At 41.3% G+C, this 21,518-nt stretch overlaps 1 protein-coding gene across 3 annotated transcripts in view; it reads left to right on the forward strand.

The window, feature by feature from the left end:
* The window catches only part of LGR5 (leucine rich repeat containing G protein-coupled receptor 5), a 136,407-nt gene that overhangs the window by 39,205 nt on the left and 75,684 nt on the right, over nucleotides 1-21,518 (forward strand). For all 3 annotated transcript variants that reach the window (XM_055396308.2, XM_088836665.1, XM_088836666.1), the window contains exon 2: nucleotides 19,174-19,245. In XM_055396308.2, the coding sequence (XP_055252283.2) occupies nucleotides 19,174-19,245 (72 nt within the window). The remainder of the gene's footprint in view (nucleotides 1-19,173; nucleotides 19,246-21,518) is intronic.

The following is a 21,518-nucleotide window of genomic DNA, read 5'->3' on the forward strand; positions in this document are numbered from 1 at the left end:
TACACAAACTTTAAAAAAACTGTTAATCCCACAAATAAAGCAAATCTATCTTCTATCACTTGGCGTACAGACAAGGAATCATACAGACATCACTCAATAGTCAAAAGATATTCCAGCACAAGGACTGCCATTATGATGGCAACCATAAATATCAAGAAAAAATTTAATTCTTCTTAAGAATGCTTTATAGAATTTTTAAAAGTTTAAGATTTATATCTGAAATTTCAACATTTTTAAAAGTTAGGCAATTTAAAGGATGAGATTCAATTTATGTGGGAAACCCATATCTAAATAGAGTATATATTCTAAAATGGATCCAAACTGGGGAGAAATTGCTCATTTTTCATTTAAGGATTGGAAATGAGTGGTTTACTTCCAAGATCTTTTAAAACAGTGGATTAATAAAAATACTACAAAGCAACATATGTTAATGCACTCTAGATTATATCCTTGCCTATGTTCAGATCCACATGACAATGTGTGGAAAAATCAATTTACTTAACTTTAAACTTTCAGGTTTCCTTTTAGATGATGTTAAAACTAGAAACAATGTGGCAACTGAGCATCTAAAGAATGAGGCTGATAAAAAGTGAATTATATAATGCTTGACTTTGGAAAAGGAGGAAAATACATCATAGCATAGAGTTACTTTAAAGCTTCAATGTTGGCCAAGGGAGATTAAATTGCCTTTGGGGTGTACAGATGCAGAAGATTCCGTTGGTGTGATTTTCAAAGCAAAGACAGATGATATTAGGAAATAAAGCATGAGGGCTTCTGCTTTAATCTGTCCACATTAATGTTTTAATCTATGACTAATTGGAATTGCACGTAAGTTCAGGAAGATTCTTACAGCCTGTCTAAAGCTAGGAGACATGTAAGGCTTTTAAAAATACATCTAGGAAGATTGCTTGACCACAAAAGCAAGAACGTGCAAAGAATTGTTCTAATGAAGCTTGTCAGTGTGTCTAATTTGAAATTAATATGGAATATGCACCAAAAAATAGCACAAAAATGTGCGCTATCAAGAAATAGTGAAAATAAACTAAAATATACTACACGATCTCCAAAAACAAAACATCACTCCGTTTTAAAGTCTTCAAATAAAGGAAAAAGAAATACCACCCAAGAGAATTACTAAATCCAAAGATGATGTCATTTCTCTGCTTAAAATCCTGCAGTGGCTCTCAGAGCCTCCAGGATACTCTGAGCCTCTCAACATGACATATGAGGCCAGCTTGGTCTGGTCCTGGCCCTTGAAGCTTTATAGGTCTTGTGTTGGGTCGTGTTGCAATGCAAGCACTCCACTCAACTATGCCAGCCTATTTGTAGTTTCTGGAGAGCAGCCTGCTGTCTCATGCCCAGATGCTTTTGTGCATGCTGACCTCCCCTAGAAAGTTCTTCACCCCTCCCTTCATCTCAGCCAACACATCTCCCTAAGACTCAGTTTAAACATTGGATGCCTCTGAGAATTATGATAATAAAAATATGATTAACTGTTTAATGTAAGTAACAAGAAAGTTCTTAGAGAGTTGGTGAAAGAAGAGATTAATTCCCAACCAGCTAAAGTCTGGGAGGGATTTTATGGGGAGGTTTATGTTAGAGTCATAGGCCTATGAAGCTTTTAACATTTTAATTTTATTAAAAAAACAAAAGCTTTTATTCTGTATATCTCACATCCTCCTTGGTCATTTTACTCCTACCTTGGGACCTTGAGAGTTAGTTTGGAAGTGCTAATAGGATAGAAAACTCACCAATATGTCAATGATTAAAACATAAGATCGCTCTATGTAGGAAGACTGTTCTCTTTGAGTAGATGGTCAGGGGCTCACTTATGAATGAGAGAAGAATAGGACACTGCCAGCCACCCAGACCAGATACTACACAATGGAGAAACACAAGCCCACCTAGTGGAACTCCAGCCACTCCCTCTAAACGCCCACCTGACCTTACTATCTTTCTTTTGACACTAAAAGAAAAGCTACTGAAATCTCATCTTCCTCAAGAAGCCCTCCCAACTAATTGAAAATGTGCTGACAGCTTTATGGAAATGTAGAAATGAAAGACTTGTTTTTTGGAGGCATACAGACTTGTAAGTAAGATCGCTCTGGTTGAGTTACTTAACTAGCACCCAAGTTGTCTCTACTCTGGGATTCAAGCATAACTGAGGAAGAGCTTATTTACAGGGAGGACCCAAGACCCTTGAAGGATGAACATAAAAGGAATTGTGCCCACCTGGAAAAGTTTGAGTCAAGAGCAGTGGCACTGTCAGTGGTGGTGGCATGGGCCAGTGATGCCAATAGAGCCCTAGATACTTCTTAGTCTCAGGTGGAATATACCTGGGTTGAGCATCTGGGGCACAGTTGAGAGATCATTGATAGCGTTTCCACATATCACCATGGCAAGCCAGGGCAGAAGAAGGGGTAAACAGTAGATACCACACTATGGTCAAAAGAACTAGCTCCTGGCATGCAGATGAGTCATCCCAGCCAACGCTGGAACTTCTAGAATGATTTGGGAAGAAAATCTGTAGGGGACCAAAGTTCTTCTGTGTGACCAGGAGAAAAGTCATGAAAATAATATATCATGACTATTTTTAAAATCAGGCTGTTACGGATTGTAAGAGTGAAATATTATACCTGAAACAAGTAATATTTGAATAATTGGCATGTGGCTTCAGCTTAAGGGAAAAAAATATCAAAAACACAAAGCAGATTAAATCCATGTTTATTTCAAGTGGCAGAAGAGTAATTGAAAAAGCATAAACCTACAAAAATGAAGAGAACAGGAGAGAGAATCACAATGGGAAGGACGTGTTAACAAATGTGTGACGTGAATCAGCAGAGACATGGCATGGGCTAAGTCAAGAAGCAAGTCAATTCTTGTGTAAAATCCTAGAAAAGGTTTTTGGTTTTTGGTGTTTTGGCTGCGCTGGCTCTTCATGGCTGTGAGCCAGAGCTGCTCTCGGCTTGCGGCGCAGGGGCTTTTGAAAGTGGTGCTTCTCTGGTTGCAGAGCACAGGCTCTCGCGCGCGGCTTCCGCAGGTGCCGCTCAGTAGGTGGACTCAGTAGGGGCAGCTCGCCCATAGTCGCTCCACGGCATGGGGCATCTTCCCCGGCGAGGGAGGGAACCTGTGTCCCCTGCATGGGCAGGTGGGTTTTTAACCACCGGACCAGCAGGCAAGTCCCTGGAAGAGGGTTCTTTTTAAGGTCAAGGGTTATTGAAAATAGGGAGGTTCACTGAAATTTTTAATAATGAGCTGTTCAGCATCTTACTCAGTCAGACAACTGCAACATCATCATGCAAACTCCCGCCACAAGGAGTAACTCTGGTAGAAGACTGAAAAGCTGCACTTTCAAGAGAGTGACTCTTGAGAAACTCGAGACTCTGAGGTGCAAATGGTTGCTTCTGAGAAGTGGGACTCAGAAAGGGCCATAGGGGCCCGAGGGCTTAGGTTTTGTGTTTGTATTTGCTTTTTTCTTTATAAGGCTTGTAGTTGTTTTATGTGTGTGTGTGTGTGTGTGTGTGTGTGTATACAGGCACAAACATATATGTGTGTGTAATCATTTTGATTTAAAATAATATTTAAATGTAATTATAATTTAAAGTAAAATAAGAATAAAACGTTTCATATTCATGAGCACACATTTAAAAGTACACACTATTGTATTAATTCATAAAATCCTTCTCGTGTTACTGATCACTGATTCCACAAGTGGTGCTGGGGACTTTTCTTTTTACTAACGGCCTGCTGTCATGACGATGAACTGCCAAGGACCCGTAAGTAAGCCTGCCATGCAGTCACGCAGGCTGTGGATGCCCCAACTCCAGGGCAACTGACGCTGGCAGTGAGACTGCTGCTGCTGCTGCTAAGTCACTTCAGCCATGTACGACTTTGTGACCCCATTGACGGAAGCCCACCAGGCTCCCCGTCCCTGGCATTCTCCAGGCAAGAACACTGGAGTGGGCTGCCATTTCCTTCTCCAATGTGTGAAAGTGAAAAGTGAGAGTGAAGTCGCTCAGTCGTGTCTGACCCTCATTGGCCCCACGGACTGCAGCCCCCCACGCTGCTCCGGCGTTGGCAAGTCTCCGTGAGCGTCAGCGCCCCACTTCCGTCTCACTCGCAGTCAGGGCTGTGAACGCGCTCCCTCGCGGTGGGGACACTTTCTTACCCGTGTTGCTGTTCCAGCTTCATCACCAGTATGCGCTCATTGTGTTCCCGTATCTGACTCAGCTCCCTTCACAAGATGTGTTGTAAAGATACAAGCATGGATTTTACCTTTGTAAGATTTCCCCATTCTCTTCCATTTTTTCAGTTCATAATTGTACATTTGATAGGGCTTACGCTAACATTTTGAATTTCTGATTGTATATGTAGTCAGACTTGATCTAAAAGACTCTGTTACACTTATTTTTACATTTTCTCAAGCTTTGCAACTTATTAACCAATAACAATGAATGATTACAACTTTGGTTGTTTTTAAAAGTTCATCAGTGACTTATTGGCTCTTGAGAAGCTTAGAAGCATATCAACGAATGTTCTGTAGCAGTTGTTAAGGAAAGGCAGACAATTGCCTTTACGACAGCAATACTTTAGAAAGTAAATGGATAAGCCAAGTTATTTGTAGGTAAAATTAGGTCTTATGTATTTCTCAGATTAATTCAGTCCTTGGTCTTTTCCCTGTTGAATGAATGTCTGAGTTTTAAGTCTCTCTTCTCTAATTGTTGACTTTGCTCCCTCTACTGGAATCTTGCTTAAACTGAATGGAAAAAGTTTATCTGAAATTGAATAGTTTCTCTTTAGAGTTGGTGTATCAGCCTCGGATTGAAATGAAGACTAGGAAATTATTCCCAAAGCATAACTGAAAAGTGCCACTGTCCCATGGAGAAATTTTTATCTCTCATCTTTCAAATGCCAGCCAGTGTTTAGGATTATTTTGGTTTAAAGAAAAGGAATGTTTAAATCAAACTCTTGGGTAATTTAATTCAGTTCAAACCTTGCAGCATGCTCTCTTTTTGGAGAATTACATTTCTGTGTTTACTACTTTGTCATGAGTTTTAAATGCTTTAAAGCATTGTGAAAATGACAGGAGTTGATTAAGTATACACAACTGAAGTGACTAAGCAGCAGCAGCAGCAGGTACTTCAAAGGATCTCAGAATACATTTTATAAACATTGCATTCTCATTCTCCATATAGCTGAGGTAAGAACAGTAAAGATTGTTTCATTTAATGGGAGAAAGCCTTCAATTTAGAGAGAAGGGGATGTGTCTATGTAGGCTCACATGCTATTCAATAGCAAAATAGTAGAATATATGCCAAATTCAGACTTAAATTGAAGAAAGTAGGGAAAACCATTAGACCATTAGGTATGACCTAAATCAGATCCCTTACGATTATACAGTGGAAGTGGGAAATCGATTTAAGGGACTAGATCTTATAGACAAAGTGCCTAATGAACTATGGACGGAGGTTTGTGACATTGTACAGGAGATAGGGATCAAGACCATCCCCCAGAAAAACAAATGCAAAAAGCTGGAGATTTAGCAGCCCCCTGGCCACATGGCATTCAAGAAAGGAGGACAGGAAAATAAGTGAAGGCATGACCACCAGCTATTCTTCAGTGAAAAGAATTGTGGTGGGAGGTGGCCAGCGGGGCCAGTGGTTCTGAAGGGAGGGGAGTAGAATGAGGCGAGAAAAAGAGCAAGCAGAGACAGGAAAGGACTGATTCTAGATTGGAGGTCAAGAAGGCTTATCTGAAGTGACGCTTCAGATTGAAGAGGAGCAGCCTTTGGAAGGGAGGGTGAGGCGCAGATGAGTGTCATGGGCCTGAACACATGGAAAAGACCTGCATAGGGGGAGTACTTGGGGTCTAGGAGGAGCCACCCCATGACAGGCATAAGCTAAGTGGGTGAATGAGGTGAGTCAGGATGAGCATGGATGGGGAGGCAGGGGCCAGACCGCCCGGGGCCTTTCAGCCAGGCTAAGGGGTTTGGATTTAACTATGAGCAAACTGGAATGCACCAGGGAAACTTCAGGCTGTCCCAGGAATTCTCTATTTCTGGTGTGGAGCGTCTATAGCAGGGCTGGGAGTAGAAGCAGGAAGAGGAGGAGCACTTAGGAAGGAACAATGGGGAGAATGGCGCTGGGCTGGCGCGGCTGGGAGCGGGTGCTGGCCGCTTCCCCTGCACAGGGCCCTGCGCCCAGCACGTGCCGTGCACTTCCTTCGGTCTTCATGACTCCCGCAAAGCCTGGGCACAGGAAACCACAGGACAAGCTTCCTCCAGATCCTTTCCCTTGGACAGAAAGGTCACTGAAGGTCATATCTTGTGTCAATCTAGAGGGCAAAACTTCAGGACATCTTGGGAGAATAAAAGGCAATCTGGTGTGACTGGAATATAGGCTGTTTGAAGGATTTAGAGGGACTCTGCAACCCATGGACCGTAGCCCGCCAGCCTACTCTGTCCATGGAATTTTCCAGGCAAAAATACTGTAGTGGGTTGCCGTTTCCTCCTCCAGGGGATCTTCCTAACCCAGGATCAAACCCGAGTCTCCTGCATGTCTTGCATTGGCAGGCAGATTCTCTACCCCTCTGCCACCTGGGAAGCCCCTACACAGCACACAAACCTAATCCAGTGGGTCAGTACTGAACCATGGAGACTGAAGCTGGGACAGCCAAGAACGGAAGCTAGAACTTGGGTTCTAGTGCCCAGTGTAGCTGCACAGGGCTGATCCCACATGCTTTGAAGTCAGGCGGACCAGGTTCAGACCCCAGCTCTGCCACTTACTGCCAGTGTTAGCTTGGGAAAGCTAAAGATAAGAAAATACAATGCGAAAAGATAGTTTGAGAAAAAGAGAGAAAACAAGGAGTCAATACGTTGAGTTTCAGGTGACCGACCAATTAACCACATGGAGAAGTTCGAATATAAACCTGTTAGAGACAAACATCTGTAGTGCAGGTACAAGTTCAAGACTGGAATTGTTCACAGAGAATAGAGAGAGGTAGAAGAGATAGAACTTTAGTTTATTCCTAGATTCTTAAACTTGTCTGTTGATTTTGTACCATCCTTTAGAACATATAAAGCTCTTCACTAGTTTAAGGGGAAATTTTGGTTCCAAATTGGTTGAAAGCTTTTGGAAAATCTAGAACTATGACATTAAATGAACAGAGATCAATGATATTTATAATGATGATAATGATGATGTAATTTTAGCTCTTAAATCTGCTTTTTCATATCATTGCCAGCCTCATAGAGTCTGCTTCCCCCAGGCAATTTGCTACTATGGATTTTAAAACCAAACCGAACCAACAAACAAAAACTAAGATTGTCCAAATAAAGAATATTTTCTTTCTGATTGGTCCCTTTTTCTTTGAGAAAAGTATATAAACATTCAGTGGCTTTGTAGGCTTCTGATTCTGATTGTTAAAAAGGTTTGATTTGCTGTTGTTAATTTTTTCTATGTTCATTTGTTTTTATTTTGTTCTGTGTTTGTTTAGTTCTCTATTTGGAGGCAAGTTATGAGTTCATGAGGTTTTTAGGTAAGTGATCCACCCAAAAAACTGTATCTCTTCTCTTCTTACTGACAGAGCTCTGAGGCTCTATCTTTTCAAAGCTTCTATTAAGAATTAATACTAATAAAGCAAAGGGACCAGTAGAACAGCTTACTGTCTCTAAACAGTAACTTTAAAGAGATTTTTTTCAAGATAATCATAAATACCAATAAGCTAACATTTCTCAACATCTGGACAGGTAAGAGTTTTCATTTGTAAAAACATAAAAGGGATTCTATGTTATAAAATAATGATAGCAAATATGTAGTGCTTGTAACATGTCAGATATTGTTCTAAGTACTTTACACATATTAGCTCAACGATTTCTCACAGAAATTCCATAAAGCAGATATTTTATTAGGTCCATTTCACAGATTAGGTAACTGAGGCACAGAGATATTAAATAACTTGCTCAGGGTTACTAAGTTCAAAAACAGCAAAGCCAGGACTAAGACAGAATAGCTCCAAAATAGATGCTCCTAAGTATTACACCATCAGCTGTCTCAGAGAACGACTTTGAGGCCTCAGAGAATAATACTATTAGAAGAGGAGTGAGGAGATGATTAGCTTTTTTCCTTACACATCAATGCATAATCTCTCTTGTTACAACAAGTGAGTTTTAATTTTAGTTTGAATGTCATCAAAAAAGTTATTTTTCTGGTACCTCACGAAAAAAGAGTATCTTAATGGTCAGGAGTCACAGGAAAAGATACTCAACTCTCTTAAACATGAAGGAAATGATAATTAAAACCACAATGAAATACCATCGTATATACATTTAGCCAAAATGACTAAGATTTAAAGCAAAATAATACCAATTTTGGCAATAACAAATGGAAACAATTGGATATGAAACAACTGGAATTCTCATACACTACTGGAGGAGTATGAATCAAGATAGCCAATTTAGGAAACAGTTTGGCAGGATTTATTAAAGCTGAGCATTCATATACACCGAGACCCAGATAGTCCACTCCTAGATATGTACAAGTGCATATCTGTTCAACTAAAGGCACATTTAAGAATTTTTATAGCAACATCATTCATAATAGCCACAAGCTGAAAAGAGCCCAAGTGTTTGTCAATAGTTCAGCAGATAAATTGTAGTGTAACCATAAAATGAGATACTATATTGCACTGAGAAGGAATTAACTATTGCTACATGCAACACATGAATAAATTTCATAAGTGAGTAAAAGATGCTAGGAAAAAACACAAAGCTATCTTCTGTAATACTTTGTGAAAAGAAGCCAATCTGAAAAGGCTACATACCCATGATTCTAACTCTGGCATTCTGGAAAATGCAAACCTTATGAAGGCAGTCAGAAGGTCTGTAGTTGTTGGGGGATGAAGGGACGGCTAGACAGAGCACACAGGATTTTTAGGTCAGAGAAACACTCTGCCTGATACTAAAGGGTGGCTGCGTGTCAGACCCACAGACTGTAAAGCACTGAGAGTGAGCCCTAATGTCAGCTGCAGACTTCGGGTGACTATGGCGTAGCACAGGTCCATCAGTTGTAACAAATGTGCCACTTTGGTGGGGGACGTTGATGTTGGGGGAGGCTATGCATCTGTCGGCAGAAGGGACAGATATAGGGAATCTCTATACTTTCAATTTTGCTGTGAGCCTAAAAATGCTGTAAAGCAAAAAGTCTTTAAAAAAATACTATGTACTGTGTGATTCTATTTGTAGAAACATAAAAATCAAGAAAACTAATATAAAGTGTTAGAAGTTAGCAGATTGGTTGCTTCTGGGGGGAGTAGTGGGTGGAAGGAAACGTGAGCCTCTGAGGCGGCGGCAGTGTGTTCTTGATTTGTGCTGGTTTACAAGGGAGCCCCCATTGTGCAAACTCAGTGGGCTGGACAATTGGGGGTTATTCCTTTCCTCATACATGTTAGAATTCAGCAAAAAGCATTTTTCAAAGGTACATTGTTCTAAAGTTAAAGACAATAATATGGAAAAGTATCTGGACATAACATTATTCATGCCATCATAAAATGTGACTCAAGCCTGCACCTTTCTCTTTGAAGTTCATAGGAGGGCTTATCTCTAGAAACCTATTTAAAAAGTGATCAATTTAAAAGTGCCAAAATGGTTCCAGCCTGGATCCCTTAGTTCACAAAGGTGTCTGGCATAAAGCTAAATGTTATTGGTCTCCCAAAACAAATTTAATATGATTGTCATTAGAAGAAATAGGAATGGTGTGGTTCTGCTAAAGAAGAAAATATTTGTCTTCAAGTATGGCAGAGATTAAAGAACCATGTGTTGTAGTTTTCTTCTTTGTTTAATAGTCACACTACAAGGAATGACCTCTCTGTTCACTGGTTCATGTATCAGGTCTCAAACAAAGACAGTATGGCTGGATTTTAAGATGGTGGACTAGGTACCTCCTGTAGTCATGCATCCCACAATGAATCCATAGAAATGATAAGAAAGATATTTTTCAGGAGAAAAGCAAAAGTTGAAGGAAGAAGAAGAGGGGAAGAGGAAGGAGGAGGAAAACCTATGGGGAGGGGGTGGGCAGAAGGAGAGAAAGAGGAGGAGAAGAGAGACATCAGCATAAAGGTGCTTGAGTGTGAGAGAAGAAGGGGACCGTGGGTGGGTGAGCGTCTCTGAGGAATCCCTAGGACAGAAAACAGAGAGGATCAACTGAAAAGGGAAACCACAACCCTAATTATGAGCAAAAATCATTGTGGAAGATGGGCACAACACAAAGTGGCTTTTGTTTCCAAAAGTGTTTTATACCAGAAGGATTACATAGCTCACACTTGGGAGATCTGCAGCCCTTTGATGAGAAACTTGATTTTAATAGATGGGGAAGATCATCTGCTCACTCACAGGACAGATGCAATAGAAGAGGGTTCAATTCAACATTCACTGAGTGCTCTCGACATGGAAAGACTGGGCTAGACACTGGAAGGACTGTGATGAGAATAACGGCCACTCACCATGAGGAGCACAGCCCACTACAGAAGGTCAACACACAATCATAGCATTTCCCATGGTGTCATTAAATGTGTGAGGGTGATACAGGACGCCAGGGAGCAGGGCACTTACACTAATCTCAAAGTTGAGGTAGATCTCCCGGGGGAGATGACATCTACTCAACCCGAGTCCTGAAGGATAAATTATAATCAACATGTCCAAGTCACAAAGGGTAGATGCGCTACAAACGTGGCGATCATTCGGAAGGCGAGAGGGAAATTGGAAAGCTTTAAGAAGGGCGGCTAATTCTGCATTCTTGGAGAGCTCACTCTAGTTATCATTTGGAGGGTGGGTCTCGAGGGATAAGAAATAGGAATCTTCTAGAAGCAGGCTCCCATGGAGTTAGGAGACAGTTTCAGATGACTGGGTCTGAGATACTGAGGACAGAGTTGGAAGAGAGAAAAAGCAATAGGCAGAGAGGATTAAGAAAATGGCAAGGCTTGAATAGTATCTAATATTTGGACTTTTTGACAGGAATATGGTGGTGGTATTAACTAGAAACTGGCCCCACAGGGAGAAAATGAGTTTGGAATAGAAAATAGTTATTTCCATTTTAGACATGGTGCATTCCATTGCTAAATGGAATATCCAGAAGGAAATTAGATATATGATTCTGAAGGAGAGAGATGAAGAGGAAGAATATGGCTTTGGAGGGTTGTGGGCATCTAAGTAATACTTAAACTCATGAGAGTAAGTTCAGTTCAGTTCAGTTCAGTCACTCAAGGTGTCCGACTCTTTGCAACCCAACGGACTGCAGCACACCAGGCCTCCCTGTCCATCACCAACTCCCAGAGTTCACCCAAACTCATGTCCATCGAGTTGGTGATGCCATCCAACCATCTCATCCTCTGTCGTCCCCTTCTCCTCCTGCCCCCAATCCCTCCCAGCATCAGGATCTTTTCCAATGAGTCAGTTTTTCGCATGAGGTGGCCAGAGTATTGGAGTTTCAGCTTCAGCATCAGTCCTTCCAATGAATATTCAGGACTGATACCAGTAAATACCAGTCAGCAAGAAGAAAGGGTAGGGACTGCAGAACACTAGGCCCAGGGTAGAGCTCCAGGGAACCCTGCCACTTAAGGGGTAAATAGAAGACAATGCCACAGACAATCTATGAAGAAAGATGCTGGGAAAGTATGGACAGAATCCTGAGAGAACAATGCCTTGGAAGCTGTAGAGTATAGAGCTTCCAGAAAGAGAGTCTGGTGCAGGGGAGAGGTCCAAGCGGTCACGTGCGCGTTAGATGTGACAACATGGAGGTCGCTGTTTCTATGGTGTGAGCAGTTTCACTGGAGTGCAAGGGTGGAAGCCTGAGTGTGGTGAGCTGGAAAGGGAATAGGAGGCAGAGGCTACAATTAGAGAAAGAAACAGCCCTAAAGGAATGAGCAAGATTGTGTAGCAGGTAGAGGAAGACAGGATAGCCAAAGATCTGGATTTGCTTGTTTGTTTCAGTCAAAGTCTTGACTATGTTTATACATTGGAAGGGAAGAGTGAGAAGCTGAAATTCAGGAAATAGAAGAAACTGTTCATGACATAATATGCTGTAGCATCCTGAGTGTGGAGGGTGGCATCCATGAGCAAGAGAAAGGTGTGGGTATCATAAGCAGGGGACAAAAGAGAACAAAAGTTGTCCGATTTCATGTTGGGTCTCAAGAGTCCCAGTTATTTCCACGAAGTCAGAGGGACAGTGCCCATGATGGGAGTAGTTGTTGATTAAGAGGTTTGAGGCCAGCAGGGAAGGTTGGCAGCCATCCCCACAGGAGTAAATTGAGCCATAGCAAATAGCAGGACTGTGCAGCAGTGTTGAGAGCCCACAAAGACCATGAATTTATAGTAACTCATCTGCACGTTGGTGAGTTTTCCTTTGCCAGTAGCACTCAGTGCTCTGAGACAGCAGCAGAGAGGATGAATTCTGGTGTTCTCCAGAGCTGGGGCTTTGCCAGGAGTGGGAAACGAAAGACAGCTGAGCGTGATGGTGAGATAGTGATCCAGGAGATCATGATCTTAGGCTAAGACAAGGCTCTGATCTTGGAAGTATCAAAGGACTAGAGGTTGAAATAGAGAACAACTAAGCTGGAAAGAGAAGAGGTTATGTCTGAAACACAGGTGTCTGTTAAGACAAGAGTAGTTATTTGGAAATAGGATAATGCATTTGAAGGAAAGAGAATCACATGTGTAAAGACAGAGGCAAAGAGGAACAGAGAGAATTTCAGTGTAACTGGAACACTGACATAAAGTAGCATGAGATCAAGGTAGAAACGCGCTTTAAGAAAGTTGGGACACTGGCTCCTCTAAGAAGCGTGGATCAGTCCAAGTTCTCAGACAGGGCTGTCTAATCTGGCTATGGTTGTGCAGGTCATGCCCAGCACAGGGACTGTCCAAGTGGGGCTGAACTCCAAGCCAAGCTCTCTTTGCCAAGTCACTCAGCCTGCTCTGTGGCTGATTCAGCAGGAGGAAAATGATCTTTTCTTTAATTTACCACCCTCCCCTCCTGGGGGGAAACACTTCTCCAAATCATCCCAGGGGGTGCCTTTCTCATTGGCTAGCAGCGGCTGAATGGACTGACATGATCAGATGGACTTTTCAGGGTGACCTCTCTGGCCCTGGTGTAGATAACCTAGAATAAGGAGACACAGTACACAAGAGAACAGAACAGTTATCACCAGAACAGGAACCTGACCAAAGATAGAGCCAAGAAAGAAGTAAGGCTAGATCCAGAAGCAAGTTTTGTAGCAGAATTAACATTGAGTACCTTGAACCTTCGATGTCTTACCTCAGATATGCAGATGATACCATTTTAATGGCAGAGAGTGAAGAAGAACTAAAGAGCCCCTTGATGAAGGTGAAAGAGGAAAGTGAAAAAACTGGCTTAAAACAACATTCAGAAAACCAAGATCACGGTATCTGGTCCCAACACTTCATGGCAAAAAGATGGGGAAAAAAGTGAAAACAGTGACAGATTTTCTTTTCTTGGGCTCCAAAATCACTGTGGACGGTGACTGCAGCCATGAAATTAAAAGACATTTGCTCCTTGGAAGAAAAAATGTGATAAAGCTAGACAGTGTATTAAAAAACAGAGACATCATTTTACCAAGAAAGTTCCATAGAGTCAAAGCTATGGTTTTTCCAGTAGTCATATATGGATGTGAGAGTTGGACCATGAAGAAGACTGAGTGTTGAAGAATTGATGCTTTTGAACTGTGGTGTTGGCAAAGACTCTTGAGAGTCCCTTAGACTGTGAGGAGATCAAGCCAGTCAATCCTAAAGGAAATCAACCCTGAATATTCATTGGAAGGACTGAAGCTGAAGCTCCAATACTTTGGTCACCTGATGCAAAGAGCCAACTCACTGGAAAAGACCCTGATGCTGGGTGAGGGCAAGTGAAGGGGAAGACAGAGGATAAGACGGCTGGATGGCATTACTGACTCAGTGGAAATGAGTTTGAGCAAACTCAGGGATAGAGTGAAGGACAGGGAAGCCTGGCGTGCTGCAGTTCATGGGGTCACAGAGAGTTGGACACAGCCTGGCTACTGAACAACAAACTTAGAGACAGCAAAACAGGGGAAAGACTCGCATTTATTCTTCACTGTGTTCCCAGACCTGACCACAGTGAATGCTCAGTTATGTGCGCATGCTTAGTCACTCAGTCGTGTCCGACTCTTTTCAACCCCAGGGGCTGTAGCCCATCAGGTTGCTCTGTCCATGGAATTTTCAAGGCAAGAATACTGGAGTGGATTGCCATTTCCTACTCCAGGGGGTCTTCTTGACCCACGGATCAAATCTGTCTCTTGCATCTCCTACATCAGCAGGCAAATTCTTTACCACTTTGCTACCTGGGAAGCCCCAATGCTCAGTTAATATTTTGTCAAATGAAAAAATAATAAAGTTGCAAGCAACAAGCACATTTTCAAGAGAAAGATACTATCTGCTTAGGTGGAACTCTCTACCCAGAGGAAACAGTACCTTCAGTAAGCCTACTAAATTCTGAGTAAGTTGTAGAAGTGAGAGCACCCATCTAGAAATTTAGAAAGAGTTACTCCTAAGCAATGTTCGCAACCTTGACTGAATATTCAGATAACCTGAGAAGCTTTTTAAAATCCCAATGCCCATACTGGACCTGCTGACTCAGAAACTCAGGGGATGGGATCCAGGCATCCATATTTTTTAAAGCTCCTGTGATGACTCCGATATATAGTCAGCTACTCTCATGGAACTCTCCAAATCCTGTTCTAGATTTCTAGATATGGTCATTAACACAGCATAGACAAGACCTGGGTCAGAGACAGGGCAGAATAGTTAAACATATTTGACCATCTTGTGGCAATGAATCCTCCATTTCTGATGAAATCTTTTTACCTAGTGATCAGTTCTTCAAAATTCATTCCAGTGTCTTGGCAAAAGATGAAAAAAAGTAAAGAAATGCATTACATTGCTTCACTGTTTTTAGGAAACTAAACTGTGAGCCAAATGTGCTATAAAATAGGGGCTTTTTTAATGATAGTTTAAAGAGAAGACAGATATAAACACAGAAAAGGACACAGGTATAAACTTTTTTTAAGAACTCTTTCATTCTGCTATGGTTGTATGTATTTCATGTGAGTCAGAAAAACTAGATACTATAGAAAAATAAAAGGAAGAGTTTGAAAATAATTTAAGAGTAAGAGAGAGGATATTTCTGTATACAGTGGAAAGTTTGTAGGAAGAAAGGAAAAGCAAAAATCCTAGGGCAAGTATCGATCTAATCTTCAGCCCAGGGGCTTTCCCACTGAGCTCTGCACTGTGACTTGGAGGCCTGTCACCTCTGTGAACTTCATTTTCTTCCCTTACAAACAGGTGCCCGTGCGCTGGTAAGCGCCAGCTGTCTCTAGCAGCCAAACATTCTCATTCTATTATGTTTTACTCTTAACTTGAACAGGCTAAAAGTCATTTAAGCCTTGCCCTTCTTGACATGAAGGAAAGCACAGCATTGCTCACCAAAACAAGAGGTCTAAGAACCTAACCCAGAACAGGGTTATTTTTCACCAATCCGCAACAGATAAGGATTTGAGAGTAAAGGTTTAGAAATGTTCACAGTAAATGAATAATCTCTGTCAAGTCACATAACAAACTATTGAGGCTTATATTTTGTGTATCTTTGTGTTCTTATTTGATTTCTCTGGTAATTTTACAACATTTTCTAAAGATGCAAGTCCACAGTAAAGTAGAACTTTTTTAAGCTGGTCTTTTACTGTGGACAGCTTGGGAAGCACAGTTAGACCAGTATTACATTCAAGCACCAAGGCAAAAGGTGCGCGCAGAGAAGATGAGTGCTGACAAGTTCATTTTCACCCTGGCTGCTTTGAATGTATATTGTGAAGACCTATTTCATTTTACTCTGAATCGTTATTATTCAGTTGTTTTTTCTACTATAGGTTTATCTGCATTGTTAGCGGCTCTTTAAAAGAAAACAACCTGTATTAGAAAGCACATGGTAAAGAGTTGTTTTAGCAATACAGTGATTGCTCAGTATGCTCAGAGGATTGGTCCTAGCAGCCCCTGCAGATTACCAAAATCTGAGGATGCTCGAGTCTCGGGTTTGTTCCAATGCAAACCGTCGGCCCTCCGAATTTGTCCCTGCGAAACCCACAGATATGGAGCGCCGACTGTTATGAGCTTCTTTTCTGAACCACAATGTCAGGTAACAGGGAGAAGTGATTAGCTCCTGTTGGGAGGGGGTACTCGCCTTTCCAAGAAGCAAATTAAAGCACCCTCCCTCCTGACTGGAAACAGCTATCCTTGGATATGAAACCATTAATGTAGGGACGTGAGTGTGTGCTCACTCGTGTCTGTCTCTTTTACGACTTCATGGACCGCAGCCCGCCGGGCTCCTCTTGTCAGTGGAATTTTCCAGGCAAGAAAACTGGAGTGGGTTTCAATTTCCTCTTCCAGGGTATCTTCCCGACTGAGGGACCGAAACCGCATCTCCGGCGTTGGCAGGGGTATTCTTTACCACCGAGACAGCTGGGAAGCAATGTAGGGCACCCTGGTTTGAATCCGAGAAAGCCTGTCGGGGAGGATCATTTCTAAGCGTGCAGCTAGCGCACAGGGAAGGCAGGGTGCAAACCCAGGACACTGTACTCTGACTACGCCGGCACTCTGCCGCCCGCCTTAAAAAATGCTCCGGGAGGAGCCCTGAGAATGAACTCGATACAAGCTTCACTTTCAGGCGCCTGAAATAGGGTAACAAATAGTGAAATAATATAGAGTGCTGATGAATCTCCTTAATGTGTAAATGTTGTTGTTCTAGTTAGAGCTTTCTGCACACGGACAAGCTCGACGTTTGTCCCTAACTGATCTGCACATCACACAAGGAAATAGGAAAGGAAAGGAATGTCACTGCCATCCCCACTAGCTTCTGGAGACTGGTTGGATCTAAGTTACTAATAAACATGCTCGGAAAGCAAATCACCCAATCCTTTTAGGAAATAAGTGGGATGTCAGTTAAAAGTAAGTGAATATCCCTGAGAACTAGCAAGTCTTTGCAGAGATTATAGAGTCATTGTAAGGAGTTCGGAAACTGTATTGGTTAGGTTAATACATGCCTGTTCAGTGAACTCAACAACCTTCCTGCTTCAGAGAAATATCTGCACTGGGAACTAAAATTGCTAATCAGTTATTTGCCTCTCTTATCTAAACAATGTCAGGAAAAATATTCATAAAATATGAATATAGGGGCAACATAAATTTTTAGTCTACATTTTTAGCATTGTTCAGTTTTGCTTGAGAAAATAGCATCTTACTCAGCTACTTCATTGTTATTAACATATTAAAATTAATAATTCTGGGGGTTTTGACATATTCTGAAACATTTAGCAAAATATTTAACATTCCCCATACATGCTCATGATTTTTTAAAAGCACAGAGTGAATGATCCTTTAATTCTTGGCATCCCTGATTAAAAGTTAATATTTGATAAAGGCATCAAGCTATCAATACTGAAACCTGCTGGTTAGGTGCAAAGGGTGTGTCTCTTCAGTAACAAAAATAATTCAGATTTTTTTAAAAGCTTCTGGGTGAAATCGGCATAGGTGGTGAAAAGATACAAATTTCCAGCTATGAGAGAAATAAGTCGTGGGGATAAAATGTACAGCATAGTGGCTGCGGTTATAATACTTGTACAACAAATATACTTGTATATTTGAAAGTTGCTAAGAGAATAAATCTGAAAAATTCTCACCGCAAGAAAAAAATTTTAACTGTGGTGATGAATGTCCACTAACTTATTGTGGTAATCATTTCACAATATATGCATATATCATGATGTTGTATACTAAAATGAATACAATGTTATATGTCAATTAAACAAATTTTTAAATAATAAAAAGAAGCTCTTTATTTTATCTCAGGATAAACTTTATGTCTGTAGAACTGCTCTGAGACAATAACAGCATTAGTTCTGAGCCTTCAGGTTTGAATGAGTCATTTTTAAAAAATTCAATTTATTTATTTATTTTTAATTGGAGGATAATCACTCTACCGTATTGTGATGGTTTTTGCCACTCTTCAGTGTGAATCGGCCATAGGTATACACGTGTCTCCTCCATCCTGAACGCCCCCCGTCTCTCTCCCCACCCTATCCCCAGGTTGTCACAGAGCACCAGCTTTGGGTGCCTTGCATCCTACATCAAACTCCCACTGGCTATCGATTTTATATATGGTAATGTATATGTTTCAGTGAGGCTCTGTCAGATCATCCCACCGTCACCTTCTCCCACTGAGTCCAAAATCTGTTCCTTAGAGCGAGTCATTGTTTAAGTCCACCTTCAGCTGACTGTTTTGTGGTCTTAGCTGGACTTGAGTAGACTCTGTCTAGCAGCTGATCTTTTGGCCTCTGAGATGCAGATGGCATATGCCAGCGATGCTGTAGGATTATGTGAAAGACAGTAAAGAAATAGAAAAGTAAAAATGGAATAAAATCTAATTACACGGAGTTTCACTTAAAACAAAAATTGATTGAGTTCCACCCAAAGTGGCTTCTTGTTTCCTGTGCCAGGAACTACTGTGCAGTCCCAGCAGGAAGTGTGCTTCAGAGCAGGATCGCATTACACCCTTGTTTTATGGTTCATTTCACTTATTTAATGCAATCCGAGAACCTGCAAAAGCAACACGTTCGAAGGAGGGAATAGGCTTTTTGTCTTGTTTTGTTTTAAGTTTCTTTGAATCAAAACATTTGTTTTTAAAAGGTGCTTATAGCCCCAGAGAAACAGGACTTTCAACGTTGCATGGTGAAGACATTTTTCTTTGTCACAAAATTTAAAGCAGGACTGGACATTGACTTACATCTAGGGTTGAGTTATGTCTGTTCCCTCTTCTGTGCTCCTCGGGTCATTTTAAATGTGAAGAATTACAACCATGCCCATGAATGGTCTAAATCGTGTTGAATTCCATATAAGCTCCTCCTAGGGTCTCTGATTTGAGGGCCCATGAAGTTGAGGGGATGTGGGAGGAAAGGAATATATTTAAGATGCAAAAGAGCAATTCATTTGTCAAGCAGAAGAATGAGTTCCTTTGGCTGTCTTGCTTGAAAATGTGTGAATTGAACAGCTGGATTTCCTTGTGGTGGCAAACGCCGCTCCTCACTTGCTGCCTCTTTTCCCCTCAGGGACCTCAGTATGAACAACATCAGTCAGCTGCCCCCGAGTCCTCTCCACAGTCTTCGCTTCCTGGAGGAGCTGTAAGTATCACCAGAGTCGTGGTGTGTCTAGTCAGTGCTGGACACGTTCTCATATTTGTCTCTCATATTTACTCTGGGAACCAGATAAAACAAAGCAAGAAAGCTGTCAGCACCAACGATTTTGGCCCATGAGGAAACACTTAGTTGGGAGGGGAAAAGAAAGAATCACTTAGGATTCTGGAAATCAACTTATAAAAGAGTTTACCATAAGGCTACAACTTTCTAAGGTGAGACTGAGCCAAACAAATTAAAATTTTAAAACAAAGGCTGTTTAAAAGAGCTGGATGGCTCTTTGGAAATAGTTAAGCAGCAGGATATTAAAGTTTGAATACTGGTTCATGTTTATTAAAATAGCAAGTGAAGCTATAATCAAAACCAAAAACTGCCTCTTGGTTCAGCTTATGACAGGGAGAATTGAGTCCTCAACTCATAGCACCAAAACTTCTTGTTCTAATCACTTTTAATTACTATTTTTCTACTTTTAAATTTAGCTTCCCTGAAGGCTTGAACAGAAAAACATGAAATTCACAGAGGACTTAAAAGTGGTCTTTCCCAAACTCACTGTAAAAAAAAAAAACAAACATTCTTTTTAAAAAAAAGAAAAAGAAGAGAGCTAAAATTAGCTAATGATACACAGAGGAATCTTGATTAAATCTGGTAATCACTTTCCAGAAGATGAAAAAGAACTCTGTAAACCAAAATCTGCATTTAAAAATTCTTTTGATCCTCTTACCCTTTTGAGGGGCAGGAACTAGGGGGGATGTACCATTGTAGTCTTCATGAAGAAAGTTTGGCACCATCAGCTAAATAAATCCTCTGACTATTGATTAAAGGAATTGTTTAGGCAGTGACCTCTTTTGAAAATACTTCCTTTATAATTCCTAGTCAGGGTCCAATTTGAGGAGTAATTTAAACTGTTGATGCACCACACCATCCACCTTGGGAGGTTGAAGAACCATCCATCACAACTAGATTACAGTACATAGATCATATTTTTCCAAGAGGATAGTATTCTCAGATTTCTCCCCTTTAGAGCTGGATCTATATTTATTTTTGATGGCATTACGTTTTTCACAAATGCTATTGTTTTACTATGGGAATCAGCTGAATGTGCCCTGATTGTTATCAAGGGGTATGGTGGGGAAACTTAGATTATTAGATTATACAGCAAGTTTTTATTATTCAGAAAATGAATTTTCACTTTGGCTTGTCTGCAGCTGCTAAGTCACTTCAGTCGTGTCCGACTCTGTGTGACCCCATAGATGGAAGCCCACCAGGCTCCCCTATCCCTGGGATTCTCCAGGAAAGAACACTGGAGTGGGTTGCCATTTCCTTCTCCAATGTGTGAAAGTGAAAAGTGAAAGTGAAGTCGCTCAGTTGTGTCCGACCCTTAGCGACCCCACGGACTGCAGCCTACCAGGCTCCTCCATCCATGGGACTTTCCAGGCAAGAGTACTGGAGTGGCTTGCCATTGGCTTGTCTAGGCTCTTCTTTTTCCTCTTCTACTTTCTCTCTGGCCATTTCTGTTACTAAAAAATTAACCCTCATCAGGACTGGGACCATATGTGTCCTACTCTTTGTTTGCTGGTGTGTAACAAATAATCAGTACATTTTTGATGAATGAATGAACTCAAGAGAAAGCAAAACGTGTAAAAGGAGCTACTTGTTCACCACCTTAGAAAAAAGTAACAGATTTAGTTGACATTAGCCAATATTTTTAGATTTTTTAAGTAACTTTCAAACATCAGCGTTTTTTTCTTATTTACATTCTTTTCATCTGCTCTCCGTCACCGTAATTTACAGGCAATAGTCTTGTTTATCCCCATATTTCTAAAACATGCATTCCCAGTGCTTTTCTCTTTAATTTCTTTGTAATATGCAATGGCAAAAGGCTTCCATTCTCCCTCAACACACACCTCAACTTTAGACCACAAGCCAAATCAGTAAACAGTCCACTTCCCTGAGGATTTAATAGAGCTCTTCCCCTGATGACCCAACTCATTCAGAGTAACTGCTCTTTTTTCACTCATGCTGCATACTCAGTTGCTTCTGTCGTGTCCGACTCTTTGCAAACCTACGGACTTAGCCCGCCAGGCTCCTCTGTCCATGGGATTCTCCAGGCAAGATACTGGAGTGGGTTGCCGTGTCCTCCTCCAGGGGATCTTTCTGACTTGGGGATCCAATCCACGTCTCCTACATTGCAGGCAGATTCTTTACTGCTGAGCCACCAGGGAAGCCCCTTTCTTAATGTGGTAAATGTTTTTTCTCATCTA

This window comes from Moschus berezovskii, chromosome 6, assembly GCF_049115385.1.
Source record: "Moschus berezovskii isolate FMDL1 chromosome 6, NW_MosBer_1.0, whole genome shotgun sequence".
NCBI classification, from domain to species: Eukaryota; Metazoa; Chordata; class Mammalia; order Artiodactyla; family Moschidae; genus Moschus; species Moschus berezovskii.